Here is an 18,629-nt window from a genome sequence, read left to right as displayed (position 1 = left end):
TAACTGCAGAAGTGCATCAGTGCTCATGAGAGGATACTGATGTGACTTTTTTTTTTTTTTTTACATCAAAGGGGATGACAAAGAGATATTTATATTGTTTCCTAACAAAATAAATTAAGATATGTAATTTTATAGCTATAGATGAAATGAAGAAAACTAAAAAAATCTAAAAACTAAAAATCTATCATAAAGCATACCTAGGGATTTCCACCATGATATTAATGTTTTTAACTACAGGCTCAGGAGGAGCCCAAACCCGCTTGAAGTATTGGACATGACAGCACGTTGAAAGCAAGTAATTATAGAATTACAGGGTCAACTCAATTCACACCGACAGTCACCACTGACTGAGTGTGACTATGCAGGATTTCATCCTGATGGTTGGGTGATTTGACTCTGCATAATGGACAAGGATATATCTGCAGATAGTTTCATACAGGTAATTGTGCTGAGATTTGGATTAAGGCCTTGAGACTCATATTTTAATTCAGTGGTGCTCAACAATATATAAGGTTTATGAGCACCAAATCTCCTTAAAAAAAAAAAAAAGAAAAAGTATTTTCTGACTAGGAATTGAGGCAGTTAAAAACAAACAATCTCAGTTCTCATGACCGGTTCAGTTTTGACAGCACTCAAGTGAACTGACCTGACATTCAGCTGAGACAAAAGCCATGTGTTTACATCCACCTCCATGTCATTGTGTGTTTTTGTGGAGGTCTCAATTTGCTGTGCACAGAAATAGACAGCTGGACACAGATCTTTTTTAGACAGCGGGCATCTGCAGACACTTTCAGACCTCCGCAAATCACATCAGTGCTATCTGGATGGAGAGAGAGACGTTTGTGTAAAAAAGGAAAAACTGGGTTGCTCTGCTTGTATGAACTCAGGCTTTAAAGTGTAACTGTCATCCCTATGTTTCCTTCATTGCACCACCTTTCTTTACCCGCAGAGACATTGTTGCTGCATGAGGCATCAACCCCCCCCCCAAAAAAACAAATTTGACTAATTATGTTAACCTCTTAAACTCCAATCAACTAGCTCTGGCTCAACCATTAGAAATCCTTTCTGTGCAGCCAGAACTTCATCTAAAATTCTAGTGGAGATCATAAAATGTCCAAAGGTACCAAATATTTTGGGGTGAAATGTGAATAAATCGATGCACAAGATATCTGGAGTTTTTTTTTTTTATCTGATGCTTTGGTACTACTGCCAAAAAAAAAAAAAAAGGAGTCTTGGATTAGAATATTTCACTATCTTTCCACCATATAGCTTCAAAGAACAGCTGAAACAAGACGATACACAATTTATTATACTGTCAGATAGAGCAGAATAAAACGATTTTGACAATCTTAAAGCTACTTAAGGGGAAATTGAAGGGGGAAGTGGATGTTGAGAAGTTAATAAATATTTGAACTTCAGAAGTTACCACACTGTGCTTTTTCTGGTTGCTCGATAAGATACCAAGGCGAAGTCCCCTTGCTCCCACTCCATGTAAAACTTGCCTCTGATCCATTCAGCTGTGTTGCATCGTGACCAGAAAGTGCATTATTTGTGCTTAGAAGAACCAGATGGGTTCAGCTCTCCCTCCTGAGTTCTGTGACCTTAGGGTATTCATGAAAAATACGAATACATCTCTCTGCAGCCTTTACTGGTGCCCCACAGGAGACCTTCTGATTTTTTTTTTGTTAAAAATATTTGGACCGTTTATGTCGCCATCTGAATGGAAAATAGCAATTAAAAAAAAACAAAAACATAGCAGCCTGTTGTAGGGAGACACGCTCAATACAGAAAATGCAGAAATAATGAATCAATATTAATCTACGCCAAAATGAAAGATCACTAAACTTAAAGGGGAAATGATTGGGAGGCTTAGTATGGATAAAGAACGTGTGCATTACGCAGCCCCAAACTTAGTTATTTATTTTCTAATGAATGAATTAATCATATCCAGGCATTCTGTAGTAGAGCCAGCTGTCTATCTCAGACTCGGTCCTTCATATGTTTTTCAAATGAGAAATCGGGCAGCGGCCCCCTGCGAGGGGGATCACTCACCGCCTTCAGTTGCCTACGACTTGGTGACATCAGTGGGTACGAGGGATACTTAAAAAACGACTCCGGCGTCGGCGTGACGACAGCGACCGGTAAGTATAAATGCTGAGGCGGAAAGTTGTCCGCTCACACCCCTAGACTTGGCCTCCGAGGGTCACCGACCGCCGCCAGAGGCCGAGAGCAACTGTCACCACCGCCGGCGAAGCGCCCAACAGTGGCCGGGAGAGCGCAGAATTTGGATACTTCCCAGGTGAGTCGGGCGCACTTCCGAATGAATTCGTGTGCAAGTTAAATTTGTCTATCTTTTGTTTTAGAAGTCCCGCTTGATCATATCTGGGCGGATCAAATTGATGATTCATTCTTCAAATTTATTTCTGAGGTTTCTTAGACCGCATGACCTTCGGTTTATGTCTTTTCTTTCTGTAAAACACGTTTGAGCTGCTGCTACTTCAGGATTTTATAAGCACTTGTATGAGATCGGAATTAAAGAGTAGCAATCAGCTTTGAGGGGGGAAAAAATGCCCATAACAACCTGAAATAAGATGCTGTTTGCACTGGTCAAATGATCTCCATTTGACATTTATTTTCAGAAAAAAATAGATTTTGGATCTTGATATTGGATCAAATAACTTGGGAAATTCACTTACTGCAGTGTAGCCATATGTTTATAGACTAGATCACTTTTCTCCAATACATTTCCCATCGACCATGATCTATTTCTTCAACAGACGTCCAACCAACTTACCATGAAGTCGACATGTCTTCTCATCTTGGCTACTCTCGTGCTCTGCAACTTGACGGTGTCTGCGGGACAGGGCATCCCCGCCGAGGAGACTGATGAGACGGACCGAAGGACCATAGACGACATCATACTACAGAGAGCAGAAAGTCTCCTGCTACGGTCCATTCTCAGAAAGCTGCAGGAAGACGACGACAGAAACGGTGCGTGAAACATAAGCTTTGGGTCAACTTTACAGACGGCCAAGGCACTGATTTGAAAAAATGGTGCCGTAACGTACTTAAACATGTTTGATTAACACTTTCGAGTCTGTCAGTAATTGTATTTCTACTAACACGACATAAGACATTTGGGTTTTTGTTCAACGTTTTGAGCTGAAATCTTACAGTAAAGTGGCAGCAGCGATGGTCAAGGCAGTTCTGAGCTTTACGCCAACTTTAGGGTGTTTTCCGGTGAGATCATTTTAAGTAACGATAATAAATAATGTTCGAAAATGTGTTTTAAAACGTGAAAATTGGAAAGAATCTACCCCCATTTTAATATGATGCATGGGATGTGGTCCACCAACTACGCTCATTTGTGCGCAATTTACGCACGTTATAGGCAAGCTGGTGAGGCACATTTTTGCAGCACGGGGATACTTTAAGTGTTGGGCCTGCTCGGAGCAATCTAAGTGGTGTTCTTCTCTCTCCAGAGGGACTTTCCTCCCAGCCAGAATGGGTGACAAAACGACAGCATCCCGGTAAGAGATACAGCGAGGATTTGGAGAAGCGGCAGCATCCGGGGAGGAGAGAAGAGGACGAGGATGATCAGTATTTGGATGTTCAAAAGAGACAGCACCCGGGCAAACGCGAAGACGAACTGCACTCGTTCATGGAGCTCCAGAAGAGGCAGCACCCGGGGAGGCGCTCCACGACGGGACACGTTTCTGACGACCCCGTGATACTCCTGAGTGAACTTTCTAAACGGCAGCACCCCGGCAAGCGCTACCTGGTGCTGCACAGCAAACGCCAGCACCCAGGTAAGCGCCACCCCGAGGGCGAGGATGGGGATGGGGACTGGGATGCGGACGGAGACGAAGACCTCCCAGAGTTGGAAAAGCGTCAACACCCCGGAAAACGGTTTTGGGATAACTCGAGTCCGGATTTGGGCACAAACAGTCCGTGTGATGTATTGGACCCTACGAGCTGCAGCAAGGCGAGTCTGCTGCTCGACTTTTTAGACAACATGAACAAGAGTCATGCCGAGGAGAAGAGACAACACCCGGGTAAAAGGTTTGCACCCGAGGAGGATTTCGTGGAAGGAGAGTAGGTTAAAGAAAACAAGCTCCGCTGTGCGTACACTACTGTATTGTAAACAAATAAATGTTTAAATTAGTGACCATAATGAATTATTAAAAATGAAAAAAGAATTGACACCATGTAACCTTTTGTGACAGTGTTTTTTTCTTTGGCAGACAATTACTGTATCATCGCAAAAACATTAATCGTGCTGTTTGGTTCCTTGGGGAGCTTGTGCCTAATTGTCCTCCAAACTGACTACACCGCTGTAAATAAGGTTTTCATAAGAGTGCGCTCCCTTTGTCGAACTTTACTAATGAATGATTATTTTAATTATCACCACTTCATGTTTATTCCGTTAATCAGGCTACTTATGCCGAAATCAAGTCCAAGGATGAAAGCATCAGTCTGCTGGCTTTTGCGATGACGCCTCCGTGAGGCAACACACGCTTGTCAGTGCAGCACCTGACTCGAATTACATGCGAGTGGCCACGTTTACACTTATGCATAGAAATCGCATTCCCTGACTGATTTGTGTCTCATTCTTTTCTACTTATGTAAAATATAACGAAAACCACAGCAAATAAATGTTGTCATTGATTATTTTTCTACACGTTATTGCATGGATCATGTTGTGTTGTAAATTAAAAGTCTACCACCAATGTTTTTGTGGGACAATAAAATGCGCTGGTAAAAATGTATTGTTTGCTTTAGTTGCAGTAAACGCATGCCTCGGTGAACTAAAGCCTATTAAACTGTTGATTCAGCCCAACTAGGTCTAACTGGTGTGTAGACCAACAAAGCAGTCGCTCTGATTTAGCCTCATCTAGAATGATTAATGCACCTCAAGAGCAGACAGGGAGTGTCAGGTACCCGCCTCTTAATTTAATTGGGCTTATTCCATCAGAGCCTTGGGAGCAGCTGTCCACGGGCCTGATCAATATGCAAATTATTCACGAAGCATGTGAGTTAGAGACGGAGATCTAATGGTAGAGATGCTCCGCCGAAACACACACACACACACACACACACACACACACACACACACACACACACACACACACACACACACACACACGCACAGACACGCACAGACACACACACACACACACACACACACACACACACACATCTTTCAACTCCATCAGTAATGTCCAGGGGTCCATGGATTGAGAGACCCTTGAGCAGCATCTAATACACAGTATGAACAAATTCAGATCAATTATATTTTATGCATGAACTGTTTTAGATTATCTTAAATTCCTCAAGGACAGAAGGCCACAGGAAATAGATATAATTTATATTAATTACTTGTGGCTTTGGAGTTTTTTTCTATGTTTCGGTCATAAGATGTCTTTAAAAAGTACATTAAGCCCATCTGTAAAGTATGACAGCGATAGGCACACACCCCGACAAATGCACTTCACTGGCTCTGCGGATAGTGTAGTTCAGTGCTTTTCAACAGTTTTGGTTATGGGCCCCCTGAAAATGGTGCAAAGTCCACTTGTGACCCCTTATAACAGCTAATTGTCTCAGTGTGGACGTGAGTTTTGAGCAGTTCAACCCAAGACATATTTTTCCTTTTCAGAATGTTTAATTCAAATTAATTTTAGAGGCCCGAAAAGGTAAACGCATCCAACGATTTCGCAACAAAGAAGCCAAATTCAAAGAAAAGTTTTCAAAGATTATTTTCATACAAAACATAAATTTCCATTTTTCCGTATACTTTCAGTCATCTGTAACACCTCAGATTCACAGTCCTGACCCCCAGACTGAGGACAGCTGAGATAGTCCCAGAGTTACACTTTAATTTGCCCATGACTGTAACAACCCGTGAGTGGGCCCCGGGGCAAAACCGGGAGAGCTAATCATTTTTTGGATGGATATTCGGCATTTGCCAACATAATTGAGCTCATAGCAAGCACACTCCATTCGTCATGCCAAACTTTTGTGCAGCATGAACTGCTCATGTTTGTGTCTTAAAGAGGCTGAAAGACTGGATCATTGAAATCGGCTGTTCCACTAACAAGGCCAACAGGGCTGGATCACCAACTGGGCAACCACCCAGGGTCCCCAGACCCCTTGGGGAAACCAAAACCCCAGGTTCACCACGAATCATTTGGGTCTACATTGATTTAATAAATCACAAATTTATTAGAAATTTTCACCACTGAAATACAGTATCAGCTATGGCTCCTTCATCCTACATGTTGTAACCTTGTCGATTTGAGTGACTCTGTGTCAAAATCTAGTTTTAAGATCTTAATTGTTTTAGTTTATATTGTGATTATTTGTTGTAAAGTGTTTTATCAGTTTGCTTCCATTTGATCTGTGCTTCACGTAACTGACACGTAGAAAACCTTAGGCAAGGTAGTATTATACCATCATAGAAGTACCTTAAGGCTGCAACCAACAATTATTTTCATTATCAATACGACTGACAAATGTTTTATTTAATACCCGATTTATTGTTTAGTGTGTAAAATCTAAAAATAAAAATAAAAATGGTGGTAAAAGGCCCATCATTGTTACCTGAGGCTGACGATTAACATATTCAAAATGCTTTTTTTGTCGAACCAACAGTTAAAAGCCCCAAATTCACATTTTACAAGCTGGTAACAGTGATTTTTTTTTTGCTGTCAAATTTCTAATTAATTAATCAACCAATCATTTCCTCACAGGAGTACTGGTTGGTTTCTGGGTGGAAATAATGAAACTACCATGTAGCCTATAGATGGGGGGTGCAATAAGAGTTTTCCCTCCTAGCATATTAATCCAGCCATAGATGCCAAGTGTAGTACTCACATTTTGATCCGGAGTTGTGATGGGGCCCAGTTCGTGTGCGTTTTGTGCCATTTGTCCCTCTTCTCTTCTCGTACAGACTGAATGCTAATCACATGACCAGGCTGCTGCTGTTGCTGCTGCTGCTGCTGCAGCTGGTGCTGTCGAGCTGTCAGAGAGAGTCCAAACTGTCAACAACACAGTTATTGTTGGATACATTTGTAAGTATGAATGATCCATCGTGTTGATAAGTCCGCGAGTATATTTTCTGTGAAGCTGGGAGTCATTTATTCCCGTGTCTTGAACGACGAGGCTGGAGAAACGATGCCAAAAGAAAGCCGAGACCCGCTGTTAGCATTGTCCAGCTAACGTTACATTATCTGTGCAGTATCACGACGGCCGGCGTTACACGTATATTAGGCAATTTAAACTCACATGCAGATATATAACACCAAATAAAATAGTGCTCGCTATAGCTGCACGTAAATTTAGGTTTGCATTTCGCTGACTGCGTGTGTTGGATAAACAAAAGGAGTTGTTTAGGTAAATGAACTCTTAGTTAACGTTAGCTGGTAAACATGTAGCGTTCATTACTTAAAAAAAAGGACCTTAAGGTTTCTGCGAGCGGACAAAATTAAACCTTTTACTTCACTCGTGAAAACAATATTGCAAGATAATGAGCGACATGTGTACAGGTGGAATAACCCCAACTATATTCTTTTATACCAAGTAAGAAATTTAATATATTTCAGCGTCACAATCTTCTCAAACTTAGTGTGCCAATTTAAAAGGTGACTCTCCTTCCGCCCATATTTTAATCATATCAAAGTCACGTTGTATCACTGTTGCGAAGGATGCATTGGTAGGTCTGCATAAAAGACCAAAAGTGGTTGAACTACACACTCCCAACTGGAGTACATGTGAAACACTTTGTTAGACTATTAGGAAAGTTAGTAATAACATTAATTCTCTAAAAGAACTGCAGTTCGTTTCTGTGTTTTGTTTAATTTATGTAGTTTCAGTCTACTTTGTTCTTCACTCCAGTGTCCCAGGATTTTCTCTGGCATGATGGAGCTAATATGGGGTGGATTGCGCACCCCATGACATGTGGGCCGAAGCAGGATCCTCCCACCTTGCACATCTTCTCCGACAACACATCCCACTGCTGTCATGGCCTCCGGCTACCCTCCCCCCTTTGAGGGCACAGGTGAAGTGAAGGAGGGCTTTCTTTGCCCATTGTGCCTGAAAGACCTTCAGTCATTCTACCAACTCCAAGACCACTATGAAGAGGAGCACTCTGGGGATGACCGCCATGTTAGGGGACAGCTCAAAAGTGAGTCCCATGTGTTTTATTTGTTGACTTCGCTCACAGCCACAAGCCATTCGAGGCTTACCATGTTTTAGTGCAAAACAGAGTATAAAGAAAAAAAAATAACTTTGTACCGCTTAGTTTAGAAAAAAATGAGTTATTTCTTTTAAAAAAAAAGCAGTGTCAGTGGACCAGGGGAAATTGTTGCCGGCATGAGCTGGCAGAATATGCTGCTGCACCTTCTCAGGGAGAGACAATAGATGAAAAAAGGAAAATGATGACTACTCAAATAAAAGATTAATCAGCACCCATGTATACTGTATAATAGCCTATCTGCAATTTCTTTACATTTGTGGACAGGTTTGGTTCAGAAGGCAAAAAAAGCCAAAGACAAGCTGTTAAAGAGGGATGGAGATGACAGACCGGATGCTGGCAGTTATGAGTCCTTCTACTATGGTGGAGTGGACCCCTATATGTGGGAGCCTCAGGAACTGGGTGAGATTATTATATTATTGCTAGAAAATGTATGAAGTTTTAGCAGCTGTATAATATGATACACTGACAGTAATCATTCTCATTTCTTTTGTAGGAGCAACTAGAAGTCACTTAGACTTATTCAAAAAACACCGGGCAGCCAGGATAGATCATTATGTCATTGAGGTCAACAAGCTTATCATCAGACTGGAAAAGGTGTGCTTACAATAGCAAGTCATAGCTCATTCAAAGCATGATTTTCTCCCTGCTGTTGTTGAAATTAGACATGAGATGGGCTTAATTGTGCCAACTCATGAAAACTCTCGTTTCAGTTGACATCGTTTGATAGGATCAACTCAGATGCTGCCAAAATCAGAGGTTTGTCCACGTGTTTCCATTACAAGTCTGGCTCCTCTCAGTGTATCTGAACATTATTTATTTATTATTATAAAACTAATGAGTGTTCATCCTCCTTTATAGCCATTGAGAAGTCTGTAGTTTCATGGGTGAATGACTCAGATGTCCCGTTCTGTCCTGACTGTGGAAACAAGTTCAACATCCGGAACAGACGGCATCACTGTCGTCTCTGTGGGTCCATCATGTGTAGGAAGTGCATGGAATTTGTCCCCTTACCTTTGGCCCGTATGTATGAGCAAAATTTAAAAACTCCAGAAAAACAATCATAAGATATATCTTGTTGAAGTCAAGTTTTGCCATATGTGCCTCATTGCTGTGGATTTTTTGCCTTTTGTCTGCTGACAGAAAAGCTGATTAATGGGACACGAGAAGCCCTGTGTGTACATGGAAGCCCCAGTCAGTCCCAGTCTCCCCCAACAGGAGGTGGTAGCAGTGGTATGGGCTCCAGGAGAGGCAGCATCAGCAGCCTGAGCAGTGTAACCTCCATGCTTGAGGAGAAGGACGACGAGAAGATCCGCTGCTGCCACCACTGTATGGACACACTGTTGAAGAGACAGCAGAAGTTGGAAGAGAAGGACCACATGCCTGATATAGTGAAACTTTATGAGGTTGGTAAATGAAAACAACATGAAAAGGATTATTGCAGAACTCAAAATCTGCCTCCTATTCTGGTCCCAGTTGGAGGGGAGTAAAATCTGTGTTTTCTTCTGAAGCTGTCTTGAGTTTACTGTGTTGTATCCTTCCCGTCAAGCAGTGTTTTTCTTTTGGGGTTTCCTGTTGTTCACTTGCTCAAAACTTGTCTTCCGGTCAGAGGCTGAGGATGTGCATGGAGAAAGTGGATGAAAAGGCGCCAGAATATATCCGAATGGCTGAATCTCTCAAGTAAGCCTCATATAAAAAGCAGTTATTTAATAAGCATGACTCATTTTAGAAACGGTCTTTGATTTCAGGGACTGTTTTATTGCTTACTGTCATGGCTGTATGCTCTCACAGTGCCGGAGAAACCACATACAATCTTGACACTGCTGGCGGACTGAGACTGGAAGTACAGAAATACTATGAACTAATCGATGCTCTAAGGTACATATCAGTCCTGAACAACTGTTTTTCAAAACTGAATAGAACTCCTTTTGTCATGTTTGTCAAAAATGAGTTTTTAAAAGATCAAATGGAGTTCTCTGTTTTCTTGTCAGTAAGAGGATTTTAACACTGGGAGTTAAAGATGATCCACCACCGCATCCGAAGGCGCTCCAGCTGCAGAGGATGGTCCGGTATACAGCCACACTATTTGTTCAGGTGAGACCAGGTTCAGACAGTACTCAGTGTGACAAAAGACATACGCCACGTTCAGACGGAATAAATATTACGCACATCAAAATTGTCCTTTGTCTGAATTTCGATTAGGCTGCGCCTTTTTAGGTTGCCTTGCAAAGCCAGAATCATCCATAACGTGACATTACAACAGCCCATTAGATAAGCTCGCGGGTTGTTGGTCACGTTTTCCTTCATCGTATAAGTTGACTGATGTTAGCGAGTGATCTTTTAGATTAGTAAAATCCTTTTTTGCTTCTACTGGAGTTGTCACACTGTGCGCTGAGCTGATGAAACACACCAGCTTGTATAACAACTCAGAAAAAACACCCCAAAAATGTAAGGTGTCTCTCTAGACATGACTTAAATTATGGGAGGTCCAGGGAGTTTCCTGCAAAGACAGCAAGGAATGAAAATCACTGACCAGCAGAGTTAATACTGAAATCAACCCACCTCCCCTAGCGAAATAAATCCTGTTTGAATGGGGCTATATATCATCTTCCAGTCATCATTCTGTTACATTTATACAGTATTTCTGCTACATAAGTCTTTCTCCCTTGATCCTTACTTTCCCTTAATTCACCCCTTCTTTGTGTCCTCCCTGTTTTAGGAGAAGCTGTTAGGTCTCATGTCTTTACCCACTAAGGAGAAATATGACGAGCTGAAAGAAAAGAGGAAACAAGAACAAGAGAAGAGACTCCAACAAGAGAGACTGGTGAGATTGTGTAATGATACTTCTCTATACATTTTTGTTATCAGTCAAAAAGGTACTATATGTATGAACTTGATCTGCTCTCCTCATCAACAGGCAGCCCAGGAGGCCCTGAAGAGAAGGCAGGAGTCTGAGAGAAACCGTCCACCTGTCAGCACCAATGGAGAGCTGCCACAAGCCCCTAGAGACCCACGCATGACCAAAGCTGGTGGCTGGTTGCCCTCCGCAGACTCTGTTCATACACGCAGCGAGCTGGAAGATCCCCTACTACAGCAGATTGAGAACATTCAGTCATTCCTCCGTCAAGCGCGGCAGGCCCAGAGAACAGACGAGGTAGCAATGTTGGAGGAGAACTTGCGTCAGCTGCAGGATGAATACGACCAGCAGCAGACCAGCCTGGCCATCGCTCTCTCCCAGAAGCTGGCTGAGGAGGAGAGCTTGCAGCAGGGGGAGTTCCATCGCTTGGAGGCCAAGGAAAGGGAGGAGAGGGAGCACTGGGGCCCTGCTGTTGTCTCCACCCAGCCTTCCTTCACCTGGGAGAGGTCTCTGGATATCAGACCGGTAGGAGGTTTCCAGGAAGAGGAAGACACTGCAGCAGAGGATCTGACTCCTAAAGCTGAGAGGAGCCCGTCGTCTGTAAGAGCATTCCCCGCTCCCTCAAGCCAAGAGGATTCACCACCTAGGTTGAGAAGCTTAGGGGGGCACGTAACACCCCCTGGTGTTGAAGGACAGAACAACACCTCCCTGAACCCTTTCGATGAGGAGGACTCTACTCCCATTGAGGAAGATCCATCCAATCCTTTTTTTGAAGACATCAAGAGGGAACACAAAGAAGTGACCAATGGGAAGAAAGAATACAACCCTTTTGATGAAGACATTGAAGAGGACAAACAGGCTGAGACTGTACCTGGCAACCCTTTTGAGGAGGATGACGACATTGACCCAGGTAACCCTTTCATGGAGGCCTCTGGGAATTCTCCAGGAGACTCGACCAACCCCTTTGAGGGGGAAGATAATGACGAGGTTTTGCCCGATTTGGACATGATAGAGGAAGAACTGCTGCTGCAGCAGATTGACAACATTAGGGCCTACATTTTTGATGCCAAGCTCAGCGGCCGTCTCGATGAGGTGGAGCTCCTGTCAGAGAACCTGAGAGAGCTGCAGCACACCCTACAGGAACAAAAGAAAAAGAAGCACTGACACCTTTTCTCCAAAAGTCCCCTGATTATGTGCTACTTACCAAGTCCTGCAAGGCTAGCTCACATCACACGACTAATGAGCCCACTGATTTTAGTCTGGGTGAAGTCTGCTGTACCACAGAAAGATTAGGTTAGTCCCAAAATTAAATGTACTTGACATCAGTAGTCTGGAATGACTCAGTTAATTTCCCAACGTCTTTCAAAACCACGTATCCTGCAGAGAGTCACAGAGAGCTGGAGCATATCCCAGCATGCACAATTTTTAAGCAGCAAAAGTAAAAATCCATTTGTACAGGTAGTGCGAAGTGCTGAGGATGTTATCCTCTTGTATCAGTGCAAACATGAATAATGTAAGACAGAAGAATGCCACTTTGAAGATTTTTTAATGGGACTCTCAGATGGTTCTTTGAGTTGATTCTGGCTGCGGTCTTTTGGACGTCAGAATGTGTGATTTGGCTCTCTGTCAGATGCTATGAATGAAGACATAACGTAATACCACGGCTAAGGTTGAATAAATCCATGGCTGAACAAACAAGCCAGGGCAGCAATCGATTGATGCACAAAATCCATACTTGAGTAGTAAGTCATTTCAAGAGCTTTTTTTTTTTTTTTGCTGCCAAATTCAATTAAGAGGACTCCACCGAGCATTGCACTGATACAAAATTGATGCACCAGAACCTGAGATATCGTCTTGTTTTATTCCACACATTCTTCCTACATTACCCACAATGTAACTGCCCACAGTTCCGTCAGAGATTTGGCTGTGTTATACCAGTAGTGGCTAACAAAAACTCGAGTCGCTAGCCTCATACAGAGATGAGGAGCAGGCTTCATGCAGCTCTCCCTGGAGCCACAAGAGGTTTTATGCAACTTCTTTTCACATATGCAGTAGTACTCCGCAAGACCTGTAAACATACTTTGATGTGTAAACCATCTGATAATGTAATGAGAAACAAATGGAAACAGACTTTTTAGACCATTTTTGGGCAGCCTAGTATTTGAAGGAAAATTGTTAGATATTAATGTTTAATCATAGGCCTAAAGTACTAATTCAGTCTCACCTTTTGCACCACTCGTCGTTGCAGCACCTATGACCCTTTTCTCATAGATTTGAAAGGGAAATTAAAGGCCATTACACAGAATTAAGCCATTTTTGTTGCTTGTCAGTCCTGCCAATACTGGTGTATCTTTGTGATCTCATGATTGTAGGGAAAAGCTTTTAATCATTAATCACACTGCTAATAACTACAGCTACATTTGCAGTATAATATCCATGACAGTAAAGTTTTTGTTCTAACAGCTGTTAATTTGAGTTTCAGTGAAAATAGTTTCTTTCTGTAAAACTGAATTCAAATGCACATGTTAACCTAATGCTGTTATGCGACATTTTCTCTGTCTGCATGGTTGAGATGATCTAGCTGATTGTTTTTTTTCTTTTTTTGTGCATCTGGTGCAAGTCATTGCTGACTTTGCCATTGTTGCATATGAGATCTTTATTTTTACTGACTGCATCATAAATGCCACAGCAAGCCAAGTGAACAAAAGTTTTTCCGCGTCCTAATGTGCGACTTCTGCAGGTTGTGATGCTGTTGTTCACAGTGGCTCTACTGTTCCAACTGAGCACTTGGGCTGCATGATTCGTGTGTGTGTGTGTGTGTGTGTGTGTGTGTGTGTCTTTGAAGTGCTGTTTGATGCGGATCTTATTATCGAGCTTGCGGCCAAGCTTGTCTTCCTGCTTTTGTTTTTTATAAATTTGGACAAACTGATAAAATCTCTCAACACTTAACTCTTGTTCCGTGGTGTTGGGTAAGATCTGTATGTAAGGCATGTTAAACGTTAAGTAGTTTCATCTAAGAAGTTCCAAGTTCATCCAGCCAGCTCACCCAGCACTCACCATGTACATACTGAACACTATTTGCCAAGGCACATTGTAGGCAACTTTAAGTCAAAAAATAAGGCACCAGAATTCACTGAAATCCCAGTGTGCACAGAAATTAAATGATCCTTGGGTCATAGCAGCATTTTAGACATATTTACACTACATGAATGCCAGCAAGTATTATCACTCACAGTGCTGCTAAAACTATCGCTACATGAATCTCATTGTGCTTTCCTGTCAGTCAGACTGTCCATATTTCTCTTCATAGACCAAAGTATTGTCTGTTATTCTCAGACTGCTTATCTGTGACGTCCACAGAAGCAAAAGATGTGACACTAAATGTTTTGTGACTGATTTCATAACTCCAGGAGCTTCTTCATGTCTCTTAGCAGTTCGTTTTTAGCTTTGGAAGTAATTTGACTAACACCTCTGCATTTAAAACAATAACTGCAAAACAAAACACAGACATCGATTTATTAACTTTAGAAAATTACATCTCAGCACCAATAAAAAAAAAAGTTGACTACAGTAAAATATGGTTGAATTTCTCTTTTTTTCATAAATGTCATAACCCTGTGTCTAGTCAATCTAAACTTGATCCTGCCTCTAAAATGAGAATATTGTGGTTGTGATTACTTTGGATTATGATTTTTTTCTACAAGTGGGCTGGTTACTACTGCCGCTCGGGTAAATATTGGTTTTATTTGAATGTTTACATTGCAATATTCAGCTCACATCCGGATGTGAGGGATCCCTGACCGGGTCACATCGTGTACAAACACAAGGTGTGATGCCAAGTTTATCCAAACTGCCCCAACACTGACAAGTGTTTATGCTGGATTTATGGTGGAGTGCAGGGTGTCAGTCCAGGCATTAACGATCCTCAATGCACACAGAATAGTGGGGCCCATTCACTTGTGCACATTTACAACAAAATATGCAATGTGTTAGTCCTTTTATGTAATTGTACAAAATCAAACGTAACTATAATAATAAAATAAAATAATATTGTCCAGTAAATCAACAATACTCTGCTCTCCTTCTCAGCGTCTTACTCCTGTGACGCTGCCATCTGGGTTCGATATTTGCCTGTCATCTCCTTGGGCAGCGGCGTGGTGCCAGGACATGGCACCTGGCCCTCCACCTCACAGATACACTCCCTCAGACAGTACTTCTTTGGCCCAAAGTTGGCGGGGTTGGAGGCCTGCATCTTGGCACGAGCCTCAGCTTGTAACACTTCCCTGTGAGCCGAGAGAGAGAGAGGGTAAAATAAACACAAGAACAGATTGTCTGGTCACGGTAGGAAAAGGCGTTTTTCACAGAAGGCTTAATTACAGTTAAGTGATACGGGTTTCTGAAGTTATTCGTATTTATTGCTCCAGCCATGTGAAATTAAAATATACATCCACATAACTCATGATGTTCTGGATGGACTAAGAGCCCTAATCGCAAGCATATAGTCATGTAGGCGTCCTGAAACATGGTTCAAGCTTAGAAATAACTCTGAATATCTCACTCTGATTTGCCCAAAATCTTCTGAACATGTTGCGAAATTTGTTTGTGGTCCTTCCCTTCCACATCCACCAGTACTTGCTCCCCATCATCTGCAGGAGAGACAGGAGATTAGCCCAGCCTGTTACAATATTTGCAAAATTACACAGTTATAATGGTAATAATTATTAATAATACAGGTGAAAAAACAGCGCCAAGCTACGCACCCAGGTAGAACTTCAAGAACGGTGACGGTGTCATATTTTTGAACATCATTATTTGGACCCATGGGTTTTTGTACTGAATCTGAGGAATATTGAAGAACACAAACTTTCTGCAAAACAAAAGGGAGAGTTTACACGGGCATTCAAACTTTCTTCAAATGATACACTCTTGAGAAACAAAATATAATACATATGGGGCATTTTTTCCATTTCCAGTTCTGTTTTTCAAAATTCTTGACCCTGAATGGACCGAACCATCTTCTGTAATCGCCATGTACAGAAATTCTATGAGGGGTCTTAAAATGAAATACTAAATCGACCAATTAAACTATTCACAGAATTGACTAAGAACAATCCTTCTACCTGTTTACATTCTTTTTAGATTAGTGTGTTTGACTTTAAAGGGTCATTTGAACTTTTTATGTGTTAATTTGGGAGAAAACAGGTGCTGGTACTCAACAATTTGAGACATGATGTTTGCAGTATTTTGGTTTTGTTTGTTTACTTTAAAGCATGAGATTAGCTCTGATAGCTAAATAAATAGACGACTTACTCTGTGTTTTAAGTCAACTAAACAAATTAGGGCTGAAATAAGTGGTGGATTGATCTATTAGTCGGTCAACAGAAAATAAATTGGCGAACTATTTTGATAGTCTATTAATTGCTCAAGATCTACTGCTTTTAATTGTCTGCTATGATGGGAGAATGAATATCTTAGGGTTTTGGACCGTTTATTGACCAAACAATGAATCGATCAATATGCTAATCAAGAAAACAATCAGTAGATTTATTGATATTGGAAAGAACTGTTAGTTGCACCTCTATAATCACAGTATTGACAGTTAAGTGCCTGCCACGTTTCATAGTGATGGCTGCTTACATACAGCCTGAGACATACTATGATATGAAACTGAGGTTGGTACAGTTATGCATGTACAATACTGTTAGTGTGTTAAAAACTGATACTGTTACTCAACATGCTTCTGAGACATGTATACAGTGTTTTAACTGTTGCTGGGATGAAATGAGTCATGAACTGACACGGAGAGCTGAAGCAAACATATGGTAAAAAAAACAAAACGCACCTTTCTTCAAATGTTAATGTCCTGTTCATTTTTATTTATTATTGAAACTAACTGTGGCATGTGCAAATGTTTGGGCACCCTACTAAGCAGGTTCTTAGTCACCCTCCCCCCTTTGGCAGATATAATAGCTTGCAAACTTTTTGTAGCCAGCTAAGAGTCTTTCTGTTTTTAAATTTAGGGATTTTTAACCCACTCTTCACTTCAAGTTCTGATGTATTTGTGGGCTGTCTTGCACACAGAGCATGTTTAAGATCTGCCCACACATTTTTAGTGATGTTCAGGCCGGGGGACTATGAGGGTCGTTCCAAAAGCTTCAGCTTCTGTTTATGTAGTAGTTCATGGTGGATTTTGAGGTCTGCTTTGGATCTTTGCCCTGTTGTAGAAACCAGCGTCTTTTTTCAGAATCTGCTCATAATTAGAAAAACCTATTCCTCCCTCCATCTGTGCAATGTTTTCCGTGTCACTGGCTGCCACGCAGCCCCAAAGCAAAATATTTCCACCCCCATGCGGAACATTTGGTAAAGTGGTTGTGTCCAAACAGCTTAATGTTAACTTCATCTGTCCAAAGCACTTGTTTCCAGAATTACTCTGGATTATCCAGATGTTGCTTTGCAGACATAAGACCCTGAATTTTGTGTTGAGGTTACAGGCAAATTCTCCTCTGCTGACCCTGTTTGTGCATAAGCGCTGCACCACCACTCCTCTGTCAGCTAAACCTTCCTGCAGCTCTTTTGCAGTCATACGGGGGTGACGTGCAGTTTTCACCTGGAAGTTTTCTTCGTCTTCCAGATCTTGTTTTGACTTCCACAGATCCCCTTGACTGGCATTTCTTAATGACATTTCAGACAGTGGAGAGTCCAAGCTGGAAGCGCTTCGATTTCTTTTAATACCCTCCTCTGTTTTGTAGGCATCAGTTAGCCTCACTTTCAGATTCTCAGTCAGTTGCTTAGAGGAACCCATGGTTGTTGAGTGTTGCCACAAGGTTTGAAGATCAGTTCTTTAATTGCCATCAGCTGACAGTTTCCAGTGACGATTCTTGACTCCCTGTACAGGCCCATTGAGTTAATGGAGTAGTAGGAAGGCCAAACGTGTGCACAAGCCACAACTCCTGTTTACTTTTTTCTATTTTTTTAAGCTTATGAAATCTAAGTTACAGTGCACTGAAATCTGAGAACATAATGGCTCATTTGTTAATGTCTGTTTGCTGCAGAGCTTATATTTACTTCTTTTCGCTTCAAATAACAACAAAATATCTAATATTCCACCTTTGAATCGAGACAGACACACAGATAGCAGATAGATAGATAGATAGATAGAGAGAGAGAGAGACCACACAGCTGCCTGTTAGCGCTGACCTTGCTCCGTCGCTGAGCTGCCCATGTGTGTTGTAATTCACCGTCATGATCTTCACTCTGTTTTTAAAGATGATGTCGCCCTTCTGCAGGTATTCCAGGGTCCTCCTGATCGGAAACCTCCCTTTCATAGGCATTTTAGACTCCTTCAATATTTACAAAATACCATTTGAAACCTGTCGCCGCCTGGAGCGAGTCGCAAAAGCACACGGACGCGCTTTGATGACGTCGCAGGTGATTGTCAACCCGAGCGACAGAGGAGCGGACTGGTAATTGTAGTTTCTACCTACGCTGTGCCTTATTCACTTTTACCGCTAGAACAAGAGC

At 41.9% G+C, this 18,629-nt stretch overlaps 3 protein-coding genes across 3 annotated transcripts; 2 read left to right on the top strand and 1 right to left on the bottom strand.

Moving 5' to 3' along the window:
- Window positions 1-2,252: 2,252 nt before the first annotated feature.
- Window positions 2,253-4,712, top strand: trh (thyrotropin-releasing hormone). The gene is made up of 3 exons (XM_040152539.1): window positions 2,253-2,299; window positions 2,778-2,991; window positions 3,483-4,712. The coding sequence occupies exons 2-3, from the start codon at window positions 2,796-2,798 to the stop codon at window positions 4,097-4,099; spliced, it is 813 nt and encodes a 270-aa protein (XP_040008473.1). The 5' UTR covers window positions 2,253-2,299; window positions 2,778-2,795; the 3' UTR covers window positions 4,100-4,712.
- Window positions 4,713-6,902: 2,190 nt separating this feature from the next.
- Window positions 6,903-14,527, top strand: LOC120803726 (rabenosyn-5). Its single transcript, XM_040152538.1, has 12 exons — window positions 6,903-7,070; window positions 7,894-8,182; window positions 8,519-8,653; window positions 8,748-8,848; window positions 8,965-9,010; window positions 9,113-9,274; window positions 9,395-9,657; window positions 9,861-9,931; window positions 10,043-10,129; window positions 10,243-10,345; window positions 10,971-11,075; window positions 11,169-14,527. The coding sequence occupies exons 2-12, from the start codon at window positions 8,020-8,022 to the stop codon at window positions 12,270-12,272; spliced, it is 2,340 nt and encodes a 779-aa protein (XP_040008472.1). The 5' UTR covers window positions 6,903-7,070; window positions 7,894-8,019; the 3' UTR covers window positions 12,273-14,527.
- An 83-nt stretch (window positions 14,528-14,610) lies between these two features.
- Window positions 14,611-18,566, bottom strand: mrps25 (mitochondrial ribosomal protein S25). Its single transcript, XM_040152541.1, has 4 exons — window positions 18,306-18,566; window positions 15,869-15,975; window positions 15,667-15,754; window positions 14,611-15,391 (listed from the first exon to the last, which is right to left on the bottom strand). The coding sequence occupies exons 1-4, from the start codon at window positions 18,437-18,439 to the stop codon at window positions 15,202-15,204; spliced, it is 519 nt and encodes a 172-aa protein (XP_040008475.1). The 5' UTR covers window positions 18,440-18,566; the 3' UTR covers window positions 14,611-15,201.
- Between the last annotated feature and the right edge of the window lie 63 nt (window positions 18,567-18,629).

Source organism: Xiphias gladius, chromosome 18 (assembly GCF_016859285.1).
Source record: "Xiphias gladius isolate SHS-SW01 ecotype Sanya breed wild chromosome 18, ASM1685928v1, whole genome shotgun sequence".
NCBI classification, from domain to species: domain Eukaryota; kingdom Metazoa; phylum Chordata; class Actinopteri; order Istiophoriformes; family Xiphiidae; genus Xiphias; species Xiphias gladius.
This window is presented reverse-complemented; position numbering and strand designations above follow the sequence as displayed.

What these genes read in the sequence shown, in the direction of transcription:
- trh (XM_040152539.1), top strand. Translation starts at nt 2,796, where the DNA reads ATGAAGTCGACATGTCTTCTCATCTTGGCTACTCTCGTGCTCTGCAAC. An exon ending in GGAAGACGACGACAGAAACG is followed by an intron (nt 2,992 to 3,482) that starts GTGCGTGAAACA and finishes TTCTCTCTCCAG; the next exon opens with AGGGACTTTCCTCCCAGCCA.
- LOC120803726 (XM_040152538.1), top strand. Translation starts at nt 8,020, where the DNA reads ATGGCCTCCGGCTACCCTCCCCCCTTTGAGGGCACAGGTGAAGTGAAG. An exon ending in ATATAGTGAAACTTTATGAG is followed by an intron (nt 9,658 to 9,860) that starts GTTGGTAAATGA and finishes TCTTCCGGTCAG; the next exon opens with AGGCTGAGGATGTGCATGGA. An exon ending in GAACTAATCGATGCTCTAAG is followed by an intron (nt 10,130 to 10,242) that starts GTACATATCAGT and finishes TTTTCTTGTCAG; the next exon opens with TAAGAGGATTTTAACACTGG.
- mrps25 (XM_040152541.1), bottom strand. Translation starts at nt 18,439, where the DNA reads ATGCCTATGAAAGGGAGGTTTCCGATCAGGAGGACCCTGGAATACCTG. An exon ending in CAGCTCAGCGACGGAGCAAG is followed by an intron (nt 15,976 to 18,305) that starts GTCAGCGCTAAC and finishes TTTGTTTTGCAG; the next exon opens with AAAGTTTGTGTTCTTCAATA. An exon ending in AAGATTTTGGGCAAATCAGA is followed by an intron (nt 15,392 to 15,666) that starts GTGAGATATTCA and finishes CTCGGCTCACAG; the next exon opens with GGAAGTGTTACAAGCTGAGG.